This window comes from Danio aesculapii, chromosome 20, assembly GCF_903798145.1.
Source record: "Danio aesculapii chromosome 20, fDanAes4.1, whole genome shotgun sequence".
Lineage (NCBI taxonomy): Eukaryota > Metazoa > Chordata > Actinopteri > Cypriniformes > Danionidae > Danio > Danio aesculapii.
The window spans coordinates 46,927,436-46,946,637 of NC_079454.1; the positions used below are offsets into that span (position 1 = coordinate 46,927,436).

Consider the following 19,202-nt stretch of genomic DNA (forward strand, 5'->3'; position numbering starts at 1 on the left):
TTGGGGTTGGAACTAAATTTTGTAGGACACTGGCAATCCAGGATCGGGTTTGGACACCCCTGCCTTAGGGTGAAGGTTTTTAGAGTGACTCAGTCAGTCCCTACTGGTATATGTTGTGAATACAGCTTTCTTGGGCCAAAGGTCACTTTTTCCCCTAGTGAAGGCCCTTCAGACTGAATAAATTTGATTGTAAGCCAAATTTAAAAAAGAGCATTAATAGGCTTTGCATAGTTCAGCATACTTTACTTAGGTCTGTGTGTCACATATTCTGTTTTTCTGGATAAACAGAATCAGTTGATCTCCCAGCTGTATGTTCGTCTCCCTTGATGCTCGGAAAGAGTCAACATGTCAAGTTTATATAAAGCAGTGTAGCTTGTATCCCATCTTCATCTGCTGTAGTGGAAGCTACAAGAGCACATTCACTGAGGGGATCTTCATCTGTCCACAGGAAGTCCTGCTCTGTTTGGATGTTTCTTCGAAATACTTCACAATGAATCTTACAGCATTGAACCAAACTGATATCTGCGAGGACTACTCGTGTCCAGAGAGATCTGTTTCTTTATCTGTCTATGTGATTCTGTATGTGGCCGCAGCAGCTGTGGCTCTTCTGACCGTGTGTGGAAACCTGCTGGTCATCATCTCTGTTAGTCACTTCAAGCAGCTCCACACACCTGCCAACATCCTCATCCTCTCTTTGGCTGCGTCTGATCTGCTGGTGGGAGTTTTTGTGATGCCATTTCAATTGACTTTGCTGATTGAATCATGCTGGATTGCTGGACCGGTCATGTGTGCAGTTTTAAAATTTGTCAATTTTCAGGCAACAAGTGTTTCTGTTCACACTGTGGCTTTAATAGCTGTCGATCGCTTTTTGGCTTTAAGTTTTCCCTTTTTTTACTCAGAGAAAATCTCCCCCACTGTGATCTGTATAGCAGCTATGTTTAACTGGCTGTTTTCTCTCTTTTATAACTTTCGTCTTCTGTATGTTAATGGAAACTTCACTGATGTTGTGTGTCCAGGAGTGTGTGTTTATGTCGTAGATGAAGTTTCATCCCTTGTTGATCTCTTGATTGTTTTTATAATGCCGTGTACACTCATTATAATATTATACACTCATGTTTTTGTCATTGCTAAGAAACATGCGACTGCTATAAGAGCCGTTCAGGTTCACAACAGCACAGAATCCTCGAAAAACAAAATCAGCGACAAATCAGAGAGAAAAGCTGCGATGCTGCTGGGGATTCTGGTCTTTGTGTTTCTCCTGTGTTTGCTGCCGTATTATACTTTTTTAGTGATTTCATACAGTATTGTTGACTTCATATATTTCAGAGATGTTGGTGTGATCATTTTCTTCCTGAACTCCACCATTAATCCAATAATTTATGCCTTATTCTACCCCTGGTTTAAGAAAAGCTTAAGAATAATTTTCACATTTAAAGTGTTTCAGAGAGACTCTTCCCTGATGAATGTGCAAAGTCTTTAAATGTAAAACACTTGTTTGTGTTGTTTATCTGTATACTAATGTCCATTTGCATTTAATTGCCATTTTATACCCGACTCTTCACCACAAAACAGCTATTGAATATTTCCTCAGATATTGCCAAGAGACAGTTCATTTAACACACACTGATCTTTTTTCAGGTTGTTAAAATGTACTGAGAATGAGCATGTAGCCCTTTTTTCCATGTGACACCTAACTTCCATTTTCCTTTTGTGATTATTAACAGTAATATAATGATAAAATGAGAGACCCTTAATGTATAAAGAATTATTTGTGATTTGTAAATAGGAAATTCAAGCTTGAACTGTAACTATGATGATATATGAACCCCCAGTCCTGAATTAGGCAATAACATTCCAAATGTCACAAACCACACTTTATATGTAAGTCCCATAATCATGAAGCTCAAATAATGGGCCACGTTTAGTCTAATAGTAGCCAAAATTCATGTGTTTTGCATGTATTGTACACTTTTGCATGTACACAGAAATAAAGGTATGCGAGCTGTCACTGGGGTGGTACCTTTTCAAAAGGTACACATTTGTACTTCAAAGGTCCATATTAATACCTCAAGGGTACATATTAGTACCTAAAAAGAACAAAAGTATCCCTCTTAAAATTTGTAGATACTAATATATACTTTTAAGGTACTAATAAGTACCCTTTAAGTACAAACGAGTACCTTTAAAAAAGGTACCACCCCAGTGACAGCTCGCGTACCTTCATTTCTGAGTGTATTGTACAAAGTTTTCCTTATTTTGTGTTTCACATTTTTATTTTTGGCTGTTTATTTATGCTTTTGAATTGTATTATGGGACATTGATCTTTCTTCCAACAACTTTTAACATGGAATAGTTTAAAAAAGTGACTTTTATTAACATTTTTAATAGTTTAAAGGGATATATTGTCTGTTTTGGTCATGTATATCACTCTACAAAAACTTTGCAATAAGCTGCCAGCACATATCTGTTATTGTACAGACTTATTTCTCTATACATCATTTCTGATACATTAGATTATTTCTAAAATGTCAATAAAAGTCACTTTGTTAAACTGTAGAATTGAATTTTCAACATCAAAAGTCAACAGAGCAGAGATCAAGCTCCCAAAATGCAATTCACAACCGTAAGTGAATGGAAAACACTTGTGGATCACAAAATACAGAAACTGTTAATGAATAGGTCTTACACGACAAGTTTTTTTTTTGTCATAGGATATATTGCACCAAAATACATTGCGATAAACAATATTATTGTCATTTTATGGCACTCATTATATAATGCCAGAATGATAATATAATATCATCACAATGCAAGTACACTCTTTATACATACATATTTCATCCTTAAGAATATTTTATTTAATTATAGTCATTTTAATAATGTAATAATCAGGCATTGGAGTCAGAATGTGAAAACGCATATCCTAAATAAATTATAATAAATCTTAACAAAAAGGTGCAAGGTACAAAAGTAACAGAGGCTGTGATATTTGCTACCAGATCTATTTTCAGTCATCAGACACCCACATGAAAATATACTGAAGTCATTTATAGTAAATACCACAGTGTTTTAAAACCATACTGACACTGACACCTAGATATAGAGAGGTTGTGCAATCAGCTAAAGTGTTGCTACAATTGGTTTTTATGTAAGGCCGATATATATTGCATCAACAAAAATCCTTGAGGTCATGTTCATATGTTGTGCAATAAGTCGATATATTGATTTTTATGACAGGCCTATTAATGAACAGATTTTTTTTGCAGGGAAAATGTATTCCCCTGCAAAGTTTTCCCCACATTCAAATATAAAGTATTTAAATAAATGTTGTCACGTGTCCTCAATAATGCTGTTAAATCTGGTTTATTTTAAATGGCATAGAGCTTTGAAGAACACTCATTCAAAGCATATTAACTTTGCTGCACAAACTCATGTCTCTCTCCTGCTCTCTGTCATGTGCATTGGTAAATAAGCAATACGTATTTTCTCAAACTTCTCATTTGGCATCTGTACCACATCGACACAGATTGCGTTTTATCATGTCATATTTAAATTGCTACAATGAAAGAATTAATAATGAATTGCATTTCGATATTTTTTTTTTATGTTTTTGTTGTATTTCTATTTTTTTGTCCACTGTGGAGACACCTATGGGAGCGCGTCCAAACAAGATTCTGATACTTAGTAATAGGCCTACTGTATATGCAAATTCAAGCATCTTGAATTCCAGTGTTTTGTTTATTTTTTCCAATCGATCTCATAAATCTGTGTACAAATAACACAATTTTACACAATTTTAAAATTTCCTTGCATGCAATGCATACGGCAAAATCCATTTTTTGCATGCATATGATATTCCAATCCTTCCCATTCATGTCTGTGAAGAACAGATGCATTCAAATACTATTCATCAACTTGAATTCACTTACCTGATGATTGATCATAACAACACAGGCTCATTCTGAAAGCATAGTCCCGTGGATGTTTCTGGAGGCTGCGAAATATGCCCCGGGTGGTACGTATTGTTGCAGTTTTTGTTTTCGCGAGTCCACGATATCTCAAATGTCTCTCGCGACTGTCGTTCGCACCTGCGCCGTTCTCGCATACACCCACCAGAGGCCGCTGTCGAATGACCGTCTGTCTGACTGACTGAATGATTGACTGTGCGAACGGCCAATCGACTGACCCAGCCACCTCCTTCCCTAAGCCCAACCAATTTTACCGATTGACCCGCCCACCCACTTACTTCCCTAAACCCCACCAACAACTTACAAAAGCCGTCCAGAAAAAGAAAAGCCCTCATCTGATTTTTACCACGTTTTCGGATTTTACCAAATTCTCACTGTTATTTTCTTGTTTATTTTATTTTTTGGGTTCTGTTTTTGTCTTACCTGATTTCTTTGCCAAGAAACGACAGCCGGCCTGTTAAAGGACTAGAACCAGTGACGTTCTTGCTGTGAGGCAACAGTGCTAACCACTCGGCCACCGTGCCGCCCTATAAAGGGAAAGGTGGAGGAATAGGGGTGGAAGACGAGATTCTTCAAATGGAAGATAACTGTAGTGAGAAACCCTGGCTCTTTATAGTGGGTTAGGAATCGTCTGATTGGTGGATCATACATAGGTAATGCAGAACTAGTCGTGTTCAATCATAATTACGTGATCCTCTCGAAATTAGTTTATAAATAAACTTCAGGTAATGCTGGTAAAAAGACACGTCCATGATTCTAACAACAATCTAATTTATCAGTATTAATTTATGGTGTTGTTTAGCATACTGAAAAGTGAAGCTCTAGGACTTCAAGTGCTGTAAAGCACAATTCAGCTCAATATATGCTCATTTAAAATAACACTCCACTTTCTGGGGGGAAATAGATATACTGTAAGCTCATTTTACTCCCCAAAGGTCAACATTTGAGTTTTACCATTTTTGAATCCATTCAGCTGATCTTCAGGTCTGGCACGAGCACTTTTTGTTTAGCTTAGCATAGATTTATAAATCGGATTAGACCGTTAGCATCTCACTCTTAAAATTCGAAAACAGTTTTTATCCGTTTCCTATTTTTTAAGGTTTGACTCTTCAGTAATTACACTGTGTACTAAGACTGACGGAGATGAAAACTTGCTATTTTCTAGGCTGATATGGCTAGGAACTATACTCTCATTCTGGTGTAATAATCAAGAAACGTTGTTGCTGTACCCTGGCTGAAGCAGGAGCAATGATTTTAATCATGGTAATCACAAAGAACCTCAATTTCAGCTTAAAATCTTTATTAATAAAAAACATCTACATCTTGTTGGCCTAAGGGTTGAGGAAAATAACAGCATTTTATTTTTGAGTGAGCAAGCATGTGAGGCTGACAGTTCCTTTCTGTAAAAAAAACACTAAACTCTTTATAGATCTTTTTTTTTTTAAACCCAGGCTCATTCTGAAAACGTACCCCTATATGCATTTCTGGAGAGTGCCAAATATGTCCCAGGAGCTGTTTTTTTTATGCAGTTTTTTGTTTTTACGAATCTGCCAGAGGCCACAGTGTACACGTTTTCAGATCTCAAATCTCTCGCGCGAGTGCCATTTGCACCTGCTGTTCTCACGTAAATCCACCAGAGGCTGCTGTCGACTGACTGACGAACGATCGACTGACCAATACCCCCATCCACCCCCTTCCCTAAACCTAACCAATAGTGTTTTCAAAAGCAATGCAGAAAAAGAAAAGCCCTCACAACAGCCTGACTTTTACCTGGTTTTCAGACTTTACCACATTCTCACCCTGTTACTTACTTGTTTATTTAATTTTTTGGCTTTTGTTTTTGTCTAAACTGCTTTCTACAATTGTTCTTTGCTGGACTCGAATCCCGTCATCTTGGCCAACTCCACTCTCAAGTCCTCAGACGTACATGGCGAGCTACTGAACAAACTGGTAACAGCAGAAAAGCCGACCATACGGAGGTAAGCGGTCAGCTGGTAAGCACAAAAAGGATCGGCGTCAAACCACCCCGTAGCGTTCATTTTAAAGACAAAATGCAGCCATACATATCTCTGGCTACGTAATTCGCGATCTCCAGAAATGTATATAGGACTACATTTTCAGAATGAGCCTATGTTGCGAATATGCTATCTGTGTACATTATTTAGTTTTTAAATGCATTTTCATAAAATAACCTGTTGGCTACTTGGCTATTTAGAGTGAGTCAATCTGTCCCTGCTGGCAGATGTTGTAATTACAGCATGCTTGGGCCTTTTTCCCAAATGAGGTCTATTTGTGCGTTCAGAGCAGGCAGAATGCATTTAATTGCAAGGCAATTATAGAAGAGCATTCATATGCTTCATTTAATCACTCATTAACTTAGTTCTGTGTGTTTTTTTCTGGATGAACAGAATCAGTTGATCTCCCAGCTGTATGTTCGTCTCCCCTGATGCTCAGAACGAGTCAACATGTCAAGTTTATATAAAGCAGTGTAGCTTGTATCCCATCTTTATCTGCTGTAGTGGAAGCTACAAGAGCACATTCACTGAGGGGATCTTCATCTGTCCACAGGAAGCCCTGCTCTGTTTGCATATTTTATCCAAATGCTTCACAATGAATCTTACAGCATTGAACCAAACTGATATCTGCGAGGACTACTCGTGTCCAGAGAGATCTGTTCCTTTATCTGTCTATGTGATTCTGTATGTGGCCGCAGCAGCTGTGGCTCTTCTGACCGTGTGTGGAAACCTGCTGGTCATCATCTCTGTTAGTCACTTCAAGCAGCTCCACACACCTGCCAACATCCTCATCCTCTCTTTGGCTGCGTCTGATCTGCTGGTGGGAGTTTTTGTGATGCCACTTCTATTCACTTTGCTGATTGAATCATGCTGGATTGCTGGACCGGTCATGTGCGCAGTTTTAAAATTTGTCAATTTTCAGGCAACAAGTGTTTCTGTTCACACTGTGGCTTTAATAGCTGTCGATCGCTTTTTGGCGTTGAGTTTTCCCTTTTTTTACTCTGAGAAAATCTCACTGACCGTGGTCTGTATAGCAACTTTGCTGAACTGGCTGTTTTCTCTCTTCTATAACTTCACCGTTCTTTATATTAATGGACACTTCACTGGTTTTGTGTGTCCAGGGGTGTGCTTTTTTGTCATAGATGATGTTTCATCCCTCATTGATCTTCTGATTGTGTTTCTAATGCCGTGTACACTCATTATAATATTATACACTCATGTTTTTGTCATTGCTAAGAAACATGCGACTGCTATAAGAGCCCTTCAGGTTCACAACAGCACAGAATCCTCGAAAAACAAAATCAGCGACAAATCAGAGAGAAAAGCTGCGATGCTGCTGGGGATTCTGGTCTTTGTGTTTCTCTTGTGTTTGCTGCCATATTATATTACGTCTTTAGTGATTTCATACACTACTGTTGACTTGTTGCATGTCAGAGATGTTGCTGTGATATTTTTCTTTGTGAACTCCACTATTAATCCCATCATTTATGCTTTATTCTATCCTTGGTTTCAGAAATGTTTAAAATTAATTTTCACTTTCAAAGTGTTTCAAAGAGACTCTTCCCTGATGAATGTGCAATGTTTTTAAATGTAAGACAAAATGTCATGTTGTTTGTTTTCATATACATTTTGTCTATGTACTGATTGTGTACTTGTGATTACAAACATGAGTGTTCCTGATGAAACAGCTGGAATATTACTTCAGATTTTCCAATATATTCATTTAACACATGCTGACCTTTTTTGGCAGGCAACTAAAATGAACTTAGAATGAGCCTGTAGACCTTGTTTCACATGTGACAGATAACTCCATCTTCCCTTTTTAATGAATACGTTTAATCTATGATAAAATGGCAAACCCTTAATGAGGAATGAGAAATAATTTGTGATTTGTTAATAGGCTATTTAAGGTTGTTCTGTAACTATGATGTTACATGAACCCCCTGTCCTGAATTATGCTATAATGTTATAAATGTCACAAACAACCGTTTATATGTCAGAAACATAATCATCTAGCTCATATAATGGGCCTCGTTTAGGCTAATATGTTATGTGTTATTCATGTACTGTATGTGCACAGGGGAAAAAAAGGCATTCTCTGCAAATTTTTCCCTGCATTGAGAAACATAGTATTAAAATAAATGTGTTCACATATATTCAATAATGCTGAAAAATCCAGTTTATTCTAAATTAGGTAGCCCATAGTCATTCGAACAAAACTGATGTTCAATTTCTGTGCTACACAACCTCATTGTTGTAGATAAAGTGCCATTAAAAAAACAAATACTGTATAATAAATAAAGAAATAAACAATTCTTGTAGTGACGTAAAATACACTTGACTGAGAGTAAAACATCTCACTTGATGTCTGTAAATGCTCCTTCTCAACACAGACTGTAGTCTGTCATGTCGTTTGTTTTTTCCAGGTGCTCCCTGTTTCCCCCAGTCCAAACACAGGCGCTATAGGTGAATTGAATAAGCTAAATTGGCTGTAAGTATGTGTGAAAACGCGAGAGTGTATGGGTGTTTCCCAATAATGAGTTGCAGCTTGAATAGCATCCGCTGTTTAAAACATATACTGGATAAGTTGGCGGTTCATTCCGCTGTGGCGACCCCTGACGAATAAAGGAACTAAGCTGAAAGAAAATGAATGAATGTTACTTGTAATTCCATTTTGTGGCACTGTCAGAACACAAGATTTTGAGATCTTTCAATCACAGCACTCTTATCGCTTACAACCCCCCCCCCCTCCCCAAGTGTAATGCTGCGTAATTACAAAATATATGATTCTAAGAATTTATCAAATTAATCAATAATAATTTCGGCTGTCATATTGTACAACCTGTTGCTAAATATGCAGAAATGATTCTGCCATCTGATGCACGGCACAAGGATTACTTGCAATGTGGAGGGTGCAAGGAAATCAAAGGTGAGAGTAAAACCTTTATTAAATAAACCAAAGCAAGCACCAAGTCAAAAATAATCAATTAACCAGGACAGGAAACAAAAACCTGTTACACATTCAAACATTTTCAATTAAATTCATCTTTATTTCTACAGTATAGCTTTTTCAATGTAAGTTGTGTAAAAGCAGAAGAAGTTCTAGTAAATTGAAACAGTGTCAGTCCAGTTTTCAGAGTTGAAGTTTAGCTCAGTTCAGTGTGGTTTAATTTTCACTGCTGAAAGTCCAAACACTGAAGAGCAAATCTATCGATGCGCAGCTCCACAAGTCCCAAACCAAGCAAGCCAGTGGCGAGGAACAAACTTCATCAATTAACGAAAGTGAAGGGGGACAAAAACCTTGAGAGAAACCAGGCTCAGTTGGGCACGACGATTTCTCCTCTGGCCAAACTTCCTGTGCAGAGCTGCAGTCTAGGTGCCGGAGACTGGAGAACACTGGATGTCCTTCGTGGAGAACTGCAGATGTGAGTAGGTCACCGGCGGGTGATCATGCTGGCCCACGGCTCAGGATATGGCCTGGTCCAGGAATATGGATACCTTGGCATCCTTTCTTCACAGGTCTTGAATGGAAACATCCATTCAATGACTAACAAACACTAACTGAAATATAGAAACACAAACAAAAGGCTAACTAGCAAACGGGGTAACAAGGGGGTGGAAACAAGTGCTTTCAGGGGCAGCCCGGAGAGGGAAACAAGGAAACAAATGAGGGTGTAACACTAAGAAAACAGTGAGGTGAACAGAAGCAAAGGGCAATCACAAAACACAACATACAGGGACATCAGGACAGTGACATAACCCTGCCCTCAGAAGTGTGACATCCAGAAACTTCAAAACAAACCACAATAAAGAGTCCAGGTGGAGTTGGAGGATGGAGGTGTGGTGGCAAATATGAGAGACTGACACAAGGGAGGGATGGTCCATGATGGGAAACAGATCAGGGGCAGGGAGGGCAATCAGGTGGACAAGGCAGGACTGGAGGACATTGTAGGGCAGGCTGGGCGTCAAACCTAATGTTGGGCAGAGTAGCTGAGATGGAGAACCTTGCTAGATACATGACATTTAAGAGCAAGGGCTCTATGGCACTTAACAGCAAGGTCACAATGGGGCTTGTGAGTAAGGACTCAGAAACAGGTGCCATGGTGGGGTGAGTCTCAGGATCATGACAGTGTTCTTGAGAAGGGGTCAGTTCTTGGATGCTGACACCGAGCTGATGGACATCTTGGATACTGATAGGGGAATGAACTGGGGAGCTGAAGGTAAGATAACAGGTGAGGCAATCCTTGATGATGGCATGGTGTTGTTGAGGCAACTGGCAAGACCTCTGGCCATCTGCCCAAGCCAGTTACTGCCCCCAAACAAAACATATTTAAAAGATTCTGTGCTTCCCCTACTATGAAAGGGGACCCTCAACACCACATCACAAAGTCACCAAACTGGACTAATGTCCACTTGGGGACATTGGGCCCTCATCTAACCAACCCCAAATAAAATCTAATAAACTATTAACTAGTGAGGCAAGACGTCGTTGAGTGCAATCCTGAAAAATGTACCAGTTTAGCCAATAAATTGCATTACATTAATCATCAAGGGCCAAGTGCCATCAGGCATAGGTCTCCCACTGTAAGTTACGAGCATGTTTTAAACAGCAGTACCGAGTACCTGGCCTTCTTGGAGTTCTTAGAAAGTGGTGCTTGATGGTGCTCAGATTGGTTACTCCATTGTTCCACTGGGAGAGTTCAACACTCAAATGGGCAGTGACAGTGACATCTGATGAGGTCTGATAGGAAGGTACAATCTCAATGATCTAAATCCGAGTGTTGTTCTGTTGTTGGATTTTTGTGCTAGTCACAGTTGGTCCTTGTTGAACACTATGTTCAGGCATAAGGGTGTCCATCAGTGCACACAGCACCGTGACACCCTATGTTTGAGGTTGAGGATGGACTCATTTCATTTGACTTCTGGTCAGATGACACTTAGGCAAAGAAAGTCACAGAGTTGTCAATCAATAACCACCTGGTCATGAGTTAGATCCGCTAGCAGATTAGGAGGCCAGACAGACCCAGCAGGCCCAACCACATTGTGAACGGGAAGTATGAACGTCTGACTGAACCAGGTGTCATTTCAGCTCTCTCCTCCAGGAAAGATTTTAAAACATTCTTGGAAAGACTCGGGACATTTGAGTGGATGCTGGATCAGGGATCACAGGATTTCATGTTTGCTTGTCCTGTTGGCTTCATCAGGCCTCAGAGATAGGATGAGAAGCTCTGTCACCAGGAGCTCAGAGACGAGCCACTGCTCCTCCACATCAAATGAAGCTGGTTGGTGGCTCAGGCATATGTTAAAGATTGCCCCCTGAATGTCTACTTGGAGAGGTGTTCTGGGCTTGCCGTCCGGAAGGAGGCAGAGAACTGACAAACCTTTCAATAATTTTAATTATGAAAAAATAAAGCAAACAGGAGGCTTCTGCCAAATTGAATGTAAAACAAAGTGTCCAGGCCTGGTCCTCTCTCATCATCCTCTGTCATCATTCCTTCTTTTATGCTTGCGCTTCACTGTAAGACTCGAGACTGGTAAATGAACAGGTGCTGCTCACGACCAGCCTCGCTCTGTTCCCATGGCTCTTGACCTCACCCCCTTGTGATATACCCCCCTTCTCTGTCTCAGGGTCGGCACCTTGGTGGATCTACAGACCTGGGGAACGACATGGGGGGCAAGAGAGAAAGGAAGCGAAAGCATATAGGGAGAAAGAGAGAGGGGAGAGCGTAAAAAAGAATAAAAATGAGTTTGGTTTGCCAAAAACACTGCCGTTTGGTCCTCGAGCAGCTGAATGACCCTCAGTTGCAGTGCCTGAAGCAGCACTGGTTGTCTCTCGGTGGGTAGTTTCCAACTTCCCCATCTCTGCATGGCAGGGGACGGCTCCTCCTGTTCAGGGGTGCCCGGCAGCAAGTCCCTTCTTTACTCACTTTCCCTGCTCCTTCCCATCATGGCAGACAGCAGCAGGTTTTTTTCTTGGCCAATGCTCCTTCCCATCATGGCAGACAGCAGCAGGTTTTTTTCTTGGCTATGGCCGACGGCGATGACTGTACCAGTCAGACTTTGTTCCTCCAGCGCTATGGTACCACAAACATCCCCCAGCAGCGTGGGCTCTCTGACAGCGTGTTCCTCCTTCATCCCCAGTTTCGGCACCAATATAGCACTAATAAAAAACCTGTAATGTTTATATTGATGACAGTGCTCATTAATATGCATATAACTTTCTGAGACATTGATGAATCAGTGATTTACTGCCTGCACACCTGTCTGTTATTGTGTGGAGAACTTTGTGACGATGAGCATTTATCAATTTGACAAACACTAAATTATTAAAAGTATGCAATACTCACTGCATAAGAGATTCAAAGATAAATTTGCGCCTAATATTTATGTAGAAATGCATCACCAAAATAATGAATGAATCTCAGAACAAAGTCTACCTACATGTCCTGCAGATTTCCTATATATTTGGCTTACAGGTCATTTAGAATATTTTATATAACATAGTCGGTGAGCTTTGTTTGAGCTCAGGTCAACCATGATCCACTATGATGACCATGATTCTATAGTGTACATTAGTATGCAAAGTATGTTTATGTGAACACAATCCAGACAGACTACATCCCCCTAGCTGTCCGTGCCTTACAACATTATTAACAGCCTTTTCCTGACATTTACAAATGGTTTCCTGTGGCTTCCCAGGGTTAAGTGTAGATGCTTTCTGCATGTAAAATGGAAAGCATACTAAAACATGGAGATGTAAACAGTATATCTGTAGATTTACAGTATTGACAACTTTATTTTATACATTTCATGTAAATCCACTTGTTATTAGACCATAAAGTTATACCAAAACCTGTCTAAACAAGTTGATCTCTCAGCTGAATGTTCTTCTCCCCTGATGCTGCTGAAATAGAGTCAACATGTCAGGTGTATAAATGGCCGTGTGAGTTGTAGCACATCTTTAAGAGTGAATGTGTTCAGTGAGGAGCCGTTCACAGCTAGTGGTGAGACACATCTGTGGTTTTCCATGTATTTAACTTTATATGAGGAAAGTCGCAGGAACCTATACTCTGTTTGGATGTTTCTTCCAAATGTTTCACAATGAATCTTACAGCATTGAATGAAACTGATATCTGTGAGGACTACTCGTGTCCAGAGAGATCTGTTTCTTTATCTGTCTATGTGATTCTGTATGTGGCCGCAGCAGCTGTGGCTCTTCTGACCGTGTGTGGAAACCTGCTGGTCATCATCTCTGTTAGTCACTTCAAGCAGCTCCACACACCTGCCAACATCCTCATCCTCTCTTTGGCTGCGTCTGATCTGCTGGTGGGAGTTTTTGTGATACCACTTCATTTATCTTGGGTCATTGAATCATGCTGGACTTCAGGATCAGTCATGTGCTCAGTTTTAAAAGTTGTGAATTTTCAAGCCACAAGTGTTTCTGTTCACACTGTGGCTTTAATAGCTGTCGATCGCTTTTTGGCGTTGAGTTCTCCTTTTTTTTACTCTGAGAAAATCTCACTGACTGTGAACTGTGTAGCAACTTTGCTAAACTGGTTATTTTCACTCATTTATAACGTCACTCTTCTGTATGTTAATGGAAACTTCACTGATGTTGTGTGTCCAGGAGTGTGTATAGCTATTATTGATGGGATTTCATCAATCGTTGATCTTCTGATTGTGTTTTTAATGCCGTGTACACTCATTATAATATTATACACTCATGTTTTTGTCATTGCTAAGAAACATGCGACTGCTATAAGAGCCCTTCAGGTTCACAACAGCACAGAATCCTCGAAAAACAAAATCAGCGACAAATCAGAGAGAAAAGCTGCGATGCTGCTGGGGATTCTGGTCTTTGTGTTTCTTCTGTGTTTGCTGCCGTATTATATTACCTCTTTAGTGATTCCATACATCAGTGAAAACTTGTTTCATATCAGAGATGTTACTGTAATGATGTTCTTCCTGAACTCCACTATTAATCCCATCATTTATGCCTTATTCTATCCTTGGTTTCAGAAAAGCTTAAAACTAATTTTCACATTTAAAGTGTTTCATAAAGACTCCTCGCTGATGAATGTGATGTAAGTCACAGAATTAAAAACAATATGCTTCCCCTCCCTTTTCCTGTTTTCATAATGCACGTCTCATGATGTTTTGTAATATAATGCTGTAAAACATGACCATGAAGATGTAGATATTGTTTATTTAGTTTAATATTTTTGTTATTATAATACCAAAAATAAATGCCTGGAACACACTACAATTTAATTCACAAATATTTGCAAATTGTTATGCATCATATCCCCAATTCTCTCCTAAAATATCTTTAACTTATTAAAAAAAACCTATTCCTGAAATATAGTTTAAACAAAAAGATACTTACGTACAGAGATATATAAAAAATAAACATGTATTTAGATGCTTCACTCATTCGTGTTTGTTTGTGTGATGTTCTTGTTGTTGTAATGTCATTTTCATGTATTATTTTTACATATTTGTTTTCCCCTATTTTAACTGTATATGTATGTGTTTCTATTTTTATGACTGTGTCTCAGCTATTGAGTTTATTTTAAGCTTCTTTATGTAATCTCTTGGCTATGCTCTTCTGCTATTCTAGTATTATCAGTTCAAGCTTAAAAAAAGAGCAATATCTTTACATGTCCCCCATCTCCTGCCTGACAGAGGGCGCCATCTCTGCTTTAAATTTTCACAGACCCCTGAATGAATGCATTGGAGAAACTACAGCTTCTCAGAAATGATTTTATTTGTTTATTGAAGTTCTCCTCTAGGTGGCGCTCGGCGGAAACGCCAGTCCTTCACTCGATCTTATTCAAATATCGCCATGTATATTTGTCTTAAATCTAAATTAAAAAAAATCATAGTGGTATCTGCAATATGAAATCCACAACGTGAATTTCTGTTAAATTAATTATATATTAAAGTGACTTTGGTACATGCTATTACCACTAATAAAAGTAAAAGCTACTACATGACTTAATGGTTTGAATGTAAAACATGTTTAACCCTCATGTAGTTCCTCATTCTGTCTTCTACTGTATTTTTCTTTTATTGTTCTTATTTATTTCATAACTTTTCCTTTGTAAACTCTTTTCCTTGTAGTTTATGTTCACTATTAACAATAATCCATTAAGCATTTTACATGTTATCTTTGCATTCTTATAATAATAACAAAAATATATAGGGCTATGGTGTAAGTGAGATTCATTGATTAATAAAGGGATTCAGTTATTAGAGCAAATGGGTCACAGTATTGTTCCCTATTTTGGTACCATTAACAGATTCTGACTGAGGAAATAGAAATAATTGTGCACCATTCTGTACTATGCCCACATAGTAAAATACAACACACTTTCACTTGACCCAAATGAATTATGGTACTTGAGTGGATTGGGTCTGGTTGCCAGAACTTGGGCCACATATGGTGACTAACTAAACAAACCTTCTACCACTACCCCAGCTGCTTGCCAGATATGCCAAATATGTTCATAATCTAAAATGTTGTTTTGGCTTTTTATTCTTTTTTCTGTTCATTTATGGAGTCCCTCTGGCAGAATTTACATTGTAAAAAGCGCTACAGAAATAAAGATTACTTGATCTGACATTTGCTGGCTTGTAAGAAATGGATCTGCCATCTACAGTCAAGCACTTCATTGGGACTATGAGGGTTTTAATTGTAAGTACAGTGAAAGATTGTCTCTTTTAGGCAATGCTGAGGTAGATATTGATTTCCTAAATTTTTTCATTGCACTTGTTTGTCTAATCAACCTGTTCAATACTCAACCACTCAAAATGCTACAGGGGTTGGACAATGAAACACTGGCCAATTTAGTGTTGGAGGTTTCATGGCTAATTTTGACCAGCCTGGTTGCTGTATCCAAAACCATAAACCATTGCTTCCCAACTCACTCCAAAATTAAATGTGCACCTCAACTGTCCTGTTTCCACCATGACTGTAATCAGAATCTCCACAGGCTCAATTTACATGGTCAGGCTGCTATAGCCAAACATTTGGTCACTCGTGCTAATGCCAAACGTCAGTTTTAATGGTGCCAGCTGTGAAAATCTTGGCTGTGGGCAATGTGAAACATGTTTTTTTCTCTGATGAGTCCACCTTAACTGTCTTTTCCACATCTGGGAGAGTTACGGTGTGGAGAAGTCCCAAAGAAGTGTACCGCCCAGACTGTTACATGCTCAGAGTGATGCATGGCTGTGGATCAGTGGTGGTTTGGGTTGCAATATCATGGCATTTCCTAGGCCCAATACTTGTGCTAGATGGATGAGTCACAATGTATCCTGAAGGCAGTGCCATGTATCAGGATGATATTGCACCAATACACACAATAAGACTGGTGACAGAATAATTTGATGAACATGAAAGTGAAGTTGAACGTCTCCCATGGCCTGCACAGTCACCAGATCTAATTATTATTGAGTCCCTTTGGAATGTTTTGGAGTGACCTGGCCACTATTCTGCAAAAAGAATGGCTCTAAATCCCCACTGTGCAGGACTTGTATCTGTCATTCCCAAGATGAAGTGATGCTGTATAAGCTGCAATAGGAAGCCCTACACTATGCTAAAGAATTAATGTGGTCTAAACCATCTATAGGGTTTACAGAGAATGGTCTGAAAAAGAGAAAATATCCAGTGAGCAACAGTTCTGTGGGAACAAATGCCTTGTTGATGCCAGAGGTCAGAGGGGAATGGCCAGGCTGGTAGGAAGATTGAAAAGGAAGGAAGATTATCTACATTTTGTCCATTCATTCATAAGACAGCAGCATTTTAGGGAACTAATAGTGCAATGTTTTGCAAATGAGTTACTAGGTGCAAGTTTTTGAAAATGATATTTTTATTTTTTCTGTGTAAACTACCATTTGAGCAGGAATTGTTTTAACATTGTTGTCACCAGTTTGAAAAACTTTACAAAACACAAGAAATATATTTTACATTTAAAGTACTTCACTGTCATGGACACACACCCTCAAGTACTGGCAAAACGATCTGCAACAATCAGCCAGTTCCACCAGCAACCCAACCCACCCCCCACCCCCTACCCCCAATAACACCCCCTAACCCCCGCCGCCCCAAGGTCAACCTTCATGTGGGAAGTTTTTGCTGTGATTCTGCCTGGCAACAAAGCCCTCCTGTCAGTTGCATCCTCCATCCTCGCTTCCAACCTCCGAGCTGCAGACTCAACCTTGGCCCTCCAACCGTACGACTCCACATTGGCTCACTCCTCACTTGTCTTCACCACGGCTCTTCATCCCACCAGCTTTACCAGGTTCCCTACTCCTCTGGCTCCGCCTTTGTCACTTGTCACCCTGCCTCTGCCTGTGGATTCCATTCCTTTGGCTGCTCTTTGTCACTTCATCCTTTGGGCTGTATTGAGCTCCTCCTTCCCCCCAGCTCACTCTGCCTTCACAGGGGTCTTCCTGGTCAACGCCTCCGCCTTGGTCGGATTAGCCGCCTGCTCCACCTTGGCCCTCCAAAACCTCAGAGTCACCCTCACCATGCGGCTCTCCGTCTCCTCCTAGGTTTTCACCTCCATCAGTGTGGACTCCCTCGGTCGGCCCCCTGAAGTCATCGACCACTCCTCTTCCATGGATCCTCCCTCCCTCGATTCCACCCTGGGCCGTCCTCCTGGCTGTGTCCTGGGTCATCTGGCTACTGCTTTAACTCCCCTCCTGGCTCCTCCCTTTGGTTACTCCTCCTGGATGTCGTGCTGGGTGCTAGAGGTTGCGAGAGAGGTGTATCACTTAAATCTGCTGAAGCAGTGGAGGGAGTCAGAGGCAGTGATGCTGGCAACGATGGTTACACCCAAGGATGTCCTGGGACCAGAGGGAGGTGGCTGTAATCGGCCCTGCACTCTCGTCACCAGGGGTGATTATATCTCATCCACCCAGCTCACTGACATCCAACGCCTTCAGCTTGATTTTGCAGATGTGTTTTTATCCCTGCCCACAAGAACCAACTTGATTCAGCACTATATTGAGACCAAACCCAGTGTGGTAGTTAAAACACATCTGTATTGTTTACATGAGCACAAATATAAAGAGGGAGTAGTAGAGGAGTCCCACAGCATCGTTCTCAGCATCCACTATTATCTCCTGGGGTGAGAGTTTGTCTTCTGTTCAGCTCATGCTCCCCTCCAATTGCTCCACCACATGAAGGAAACCAACGCTGGTATCACCCATTGGTATCTAGCTTTACAGCCCTTTAAGTTTAAGGTGATCCACAGGCCGAAACAAAATAAAACTTCTTTGCACACCTTATACGCAGACCCTGCTTTCTTCTTCCCTGACTTCCAACAAACTTAACTACAGTCCACCTTCACTGTCTTTCCCACATCCGGGAGAGTTACAGTGAGGAGAAGTCCCAAAGATGCGTACCAACTATCTCCATCAACATCTCCAATGGCCTGCACAGTAACCAGTCTAAATATTATTGAGCCACTTTGGGGTGATTTAGTGGAGCAAGTCAGGAAACTTTTTCCTCCACCCCATCTGTATCATGTAGTGACCTGGCCACTATTCTGTGAGATAAATGGCTCACAATCCCTCTGGCCACTGTGTAGGGCTTGTATCTGTCATTCCCAAGATTAATTAATGCTGTATTGACCTCAAAAGGAGGCCCTATCGGTCTAAAACCATGTGTTTTAGTTTCAATGGTCCAATCCCTGTATATTGTGCAAGCAATTTAATATTGTTAAAGGGTTCGTTCAGCCAAAAAGAATCTTCTTCATCTTGAAAGTCCTGAAAGTGAGGGAAGTAATAGCAGATTTTCATTTTCGGCCTCTCTCTTTCAGCAGGTGACACTAAATGATTCTCTGCTGGTAGACGAGGTAATTACAGCCTTCTTGTGCCAAAGGTCACTTTTCTTTTCCTAATGAAGGTCCTGTGTCACAAATATTCAGTTTTTCTGCATGAACAGAATCAGTTGATCTCCCAACTGTATGTTCTTCCCCCCTGATGCTCGGAAAGAGTCAACATGTCAAGTGTATAAAAGGCTGTGTGGCTCGTAGCACGTCTTTATCTGCTATTGTGGAAGCTACATGAGAACATTCACTGAGGAGATCTTCACAGCTGTTGGAGAGACAAAAACACCTTCAGATATCTGTACTTACAGTATACAGTTTTCACATGAAGAAAGTCACAGGAAAACATACTCCATTTGGATGTTTCTTCCAAATACTTCACA

At 40.2% G+C, this 19,202-nt stretch overlaps 3 protein-coding genes across 3 annotated transcripts; all 3 read left to right on the plus strand.

Moving 5' to 3' along the window:
• The first annotated feature begins 358 nt into the window (after positions 1-358).
• On the plus strand, positions 359-1,518 carry LOC130213554 (trace amine-associated receptor 13c-like). Its single transcript, XM_056445272.1, has one exon. The coding sequence runs from the start codon at positions 491-493 to the stop codon at positions 1,478-1,480; it is 990 nt and encodes a 329-aa protein (XP_056301247.1). The 5' UTR covers positions 359-490; the 3' UTR covers positions 1,481-1,518.
• Positions 1,519-6,578: 5,060 nt separating this feature from the next.
• Positions 6,579-7,571, plus strand: LOC130213586 (trace amine-associated receptor 13c-like). The gene has a single exon (XM_056445312.1). It carries the CDS (start codon positions 6,579-6,581, stop codon positions 7,569-7,571), a length of 993 nt encoding a protein of 330 aa, XP_056301287.1.
• A 5,513-nt stretch (positions 7,572-13,084) lies between these two features.
• LOC130213590 (trace amine-associated receptor 13c-like) lies at positions 13,085-14,071 on the plus strand. Its single transcript, XM_056445318.1, has one exon. The coding sequence runs from the start codon at positions 13,085-13,087 to the stop codon at positions 14,069-14,071; it is 987 nt and encodes a 328-aa protein (XP_056301293.1).
• The last annotated feature ends 5,131 nt before the right edge of the window (positions 14,072-19,202 follow it).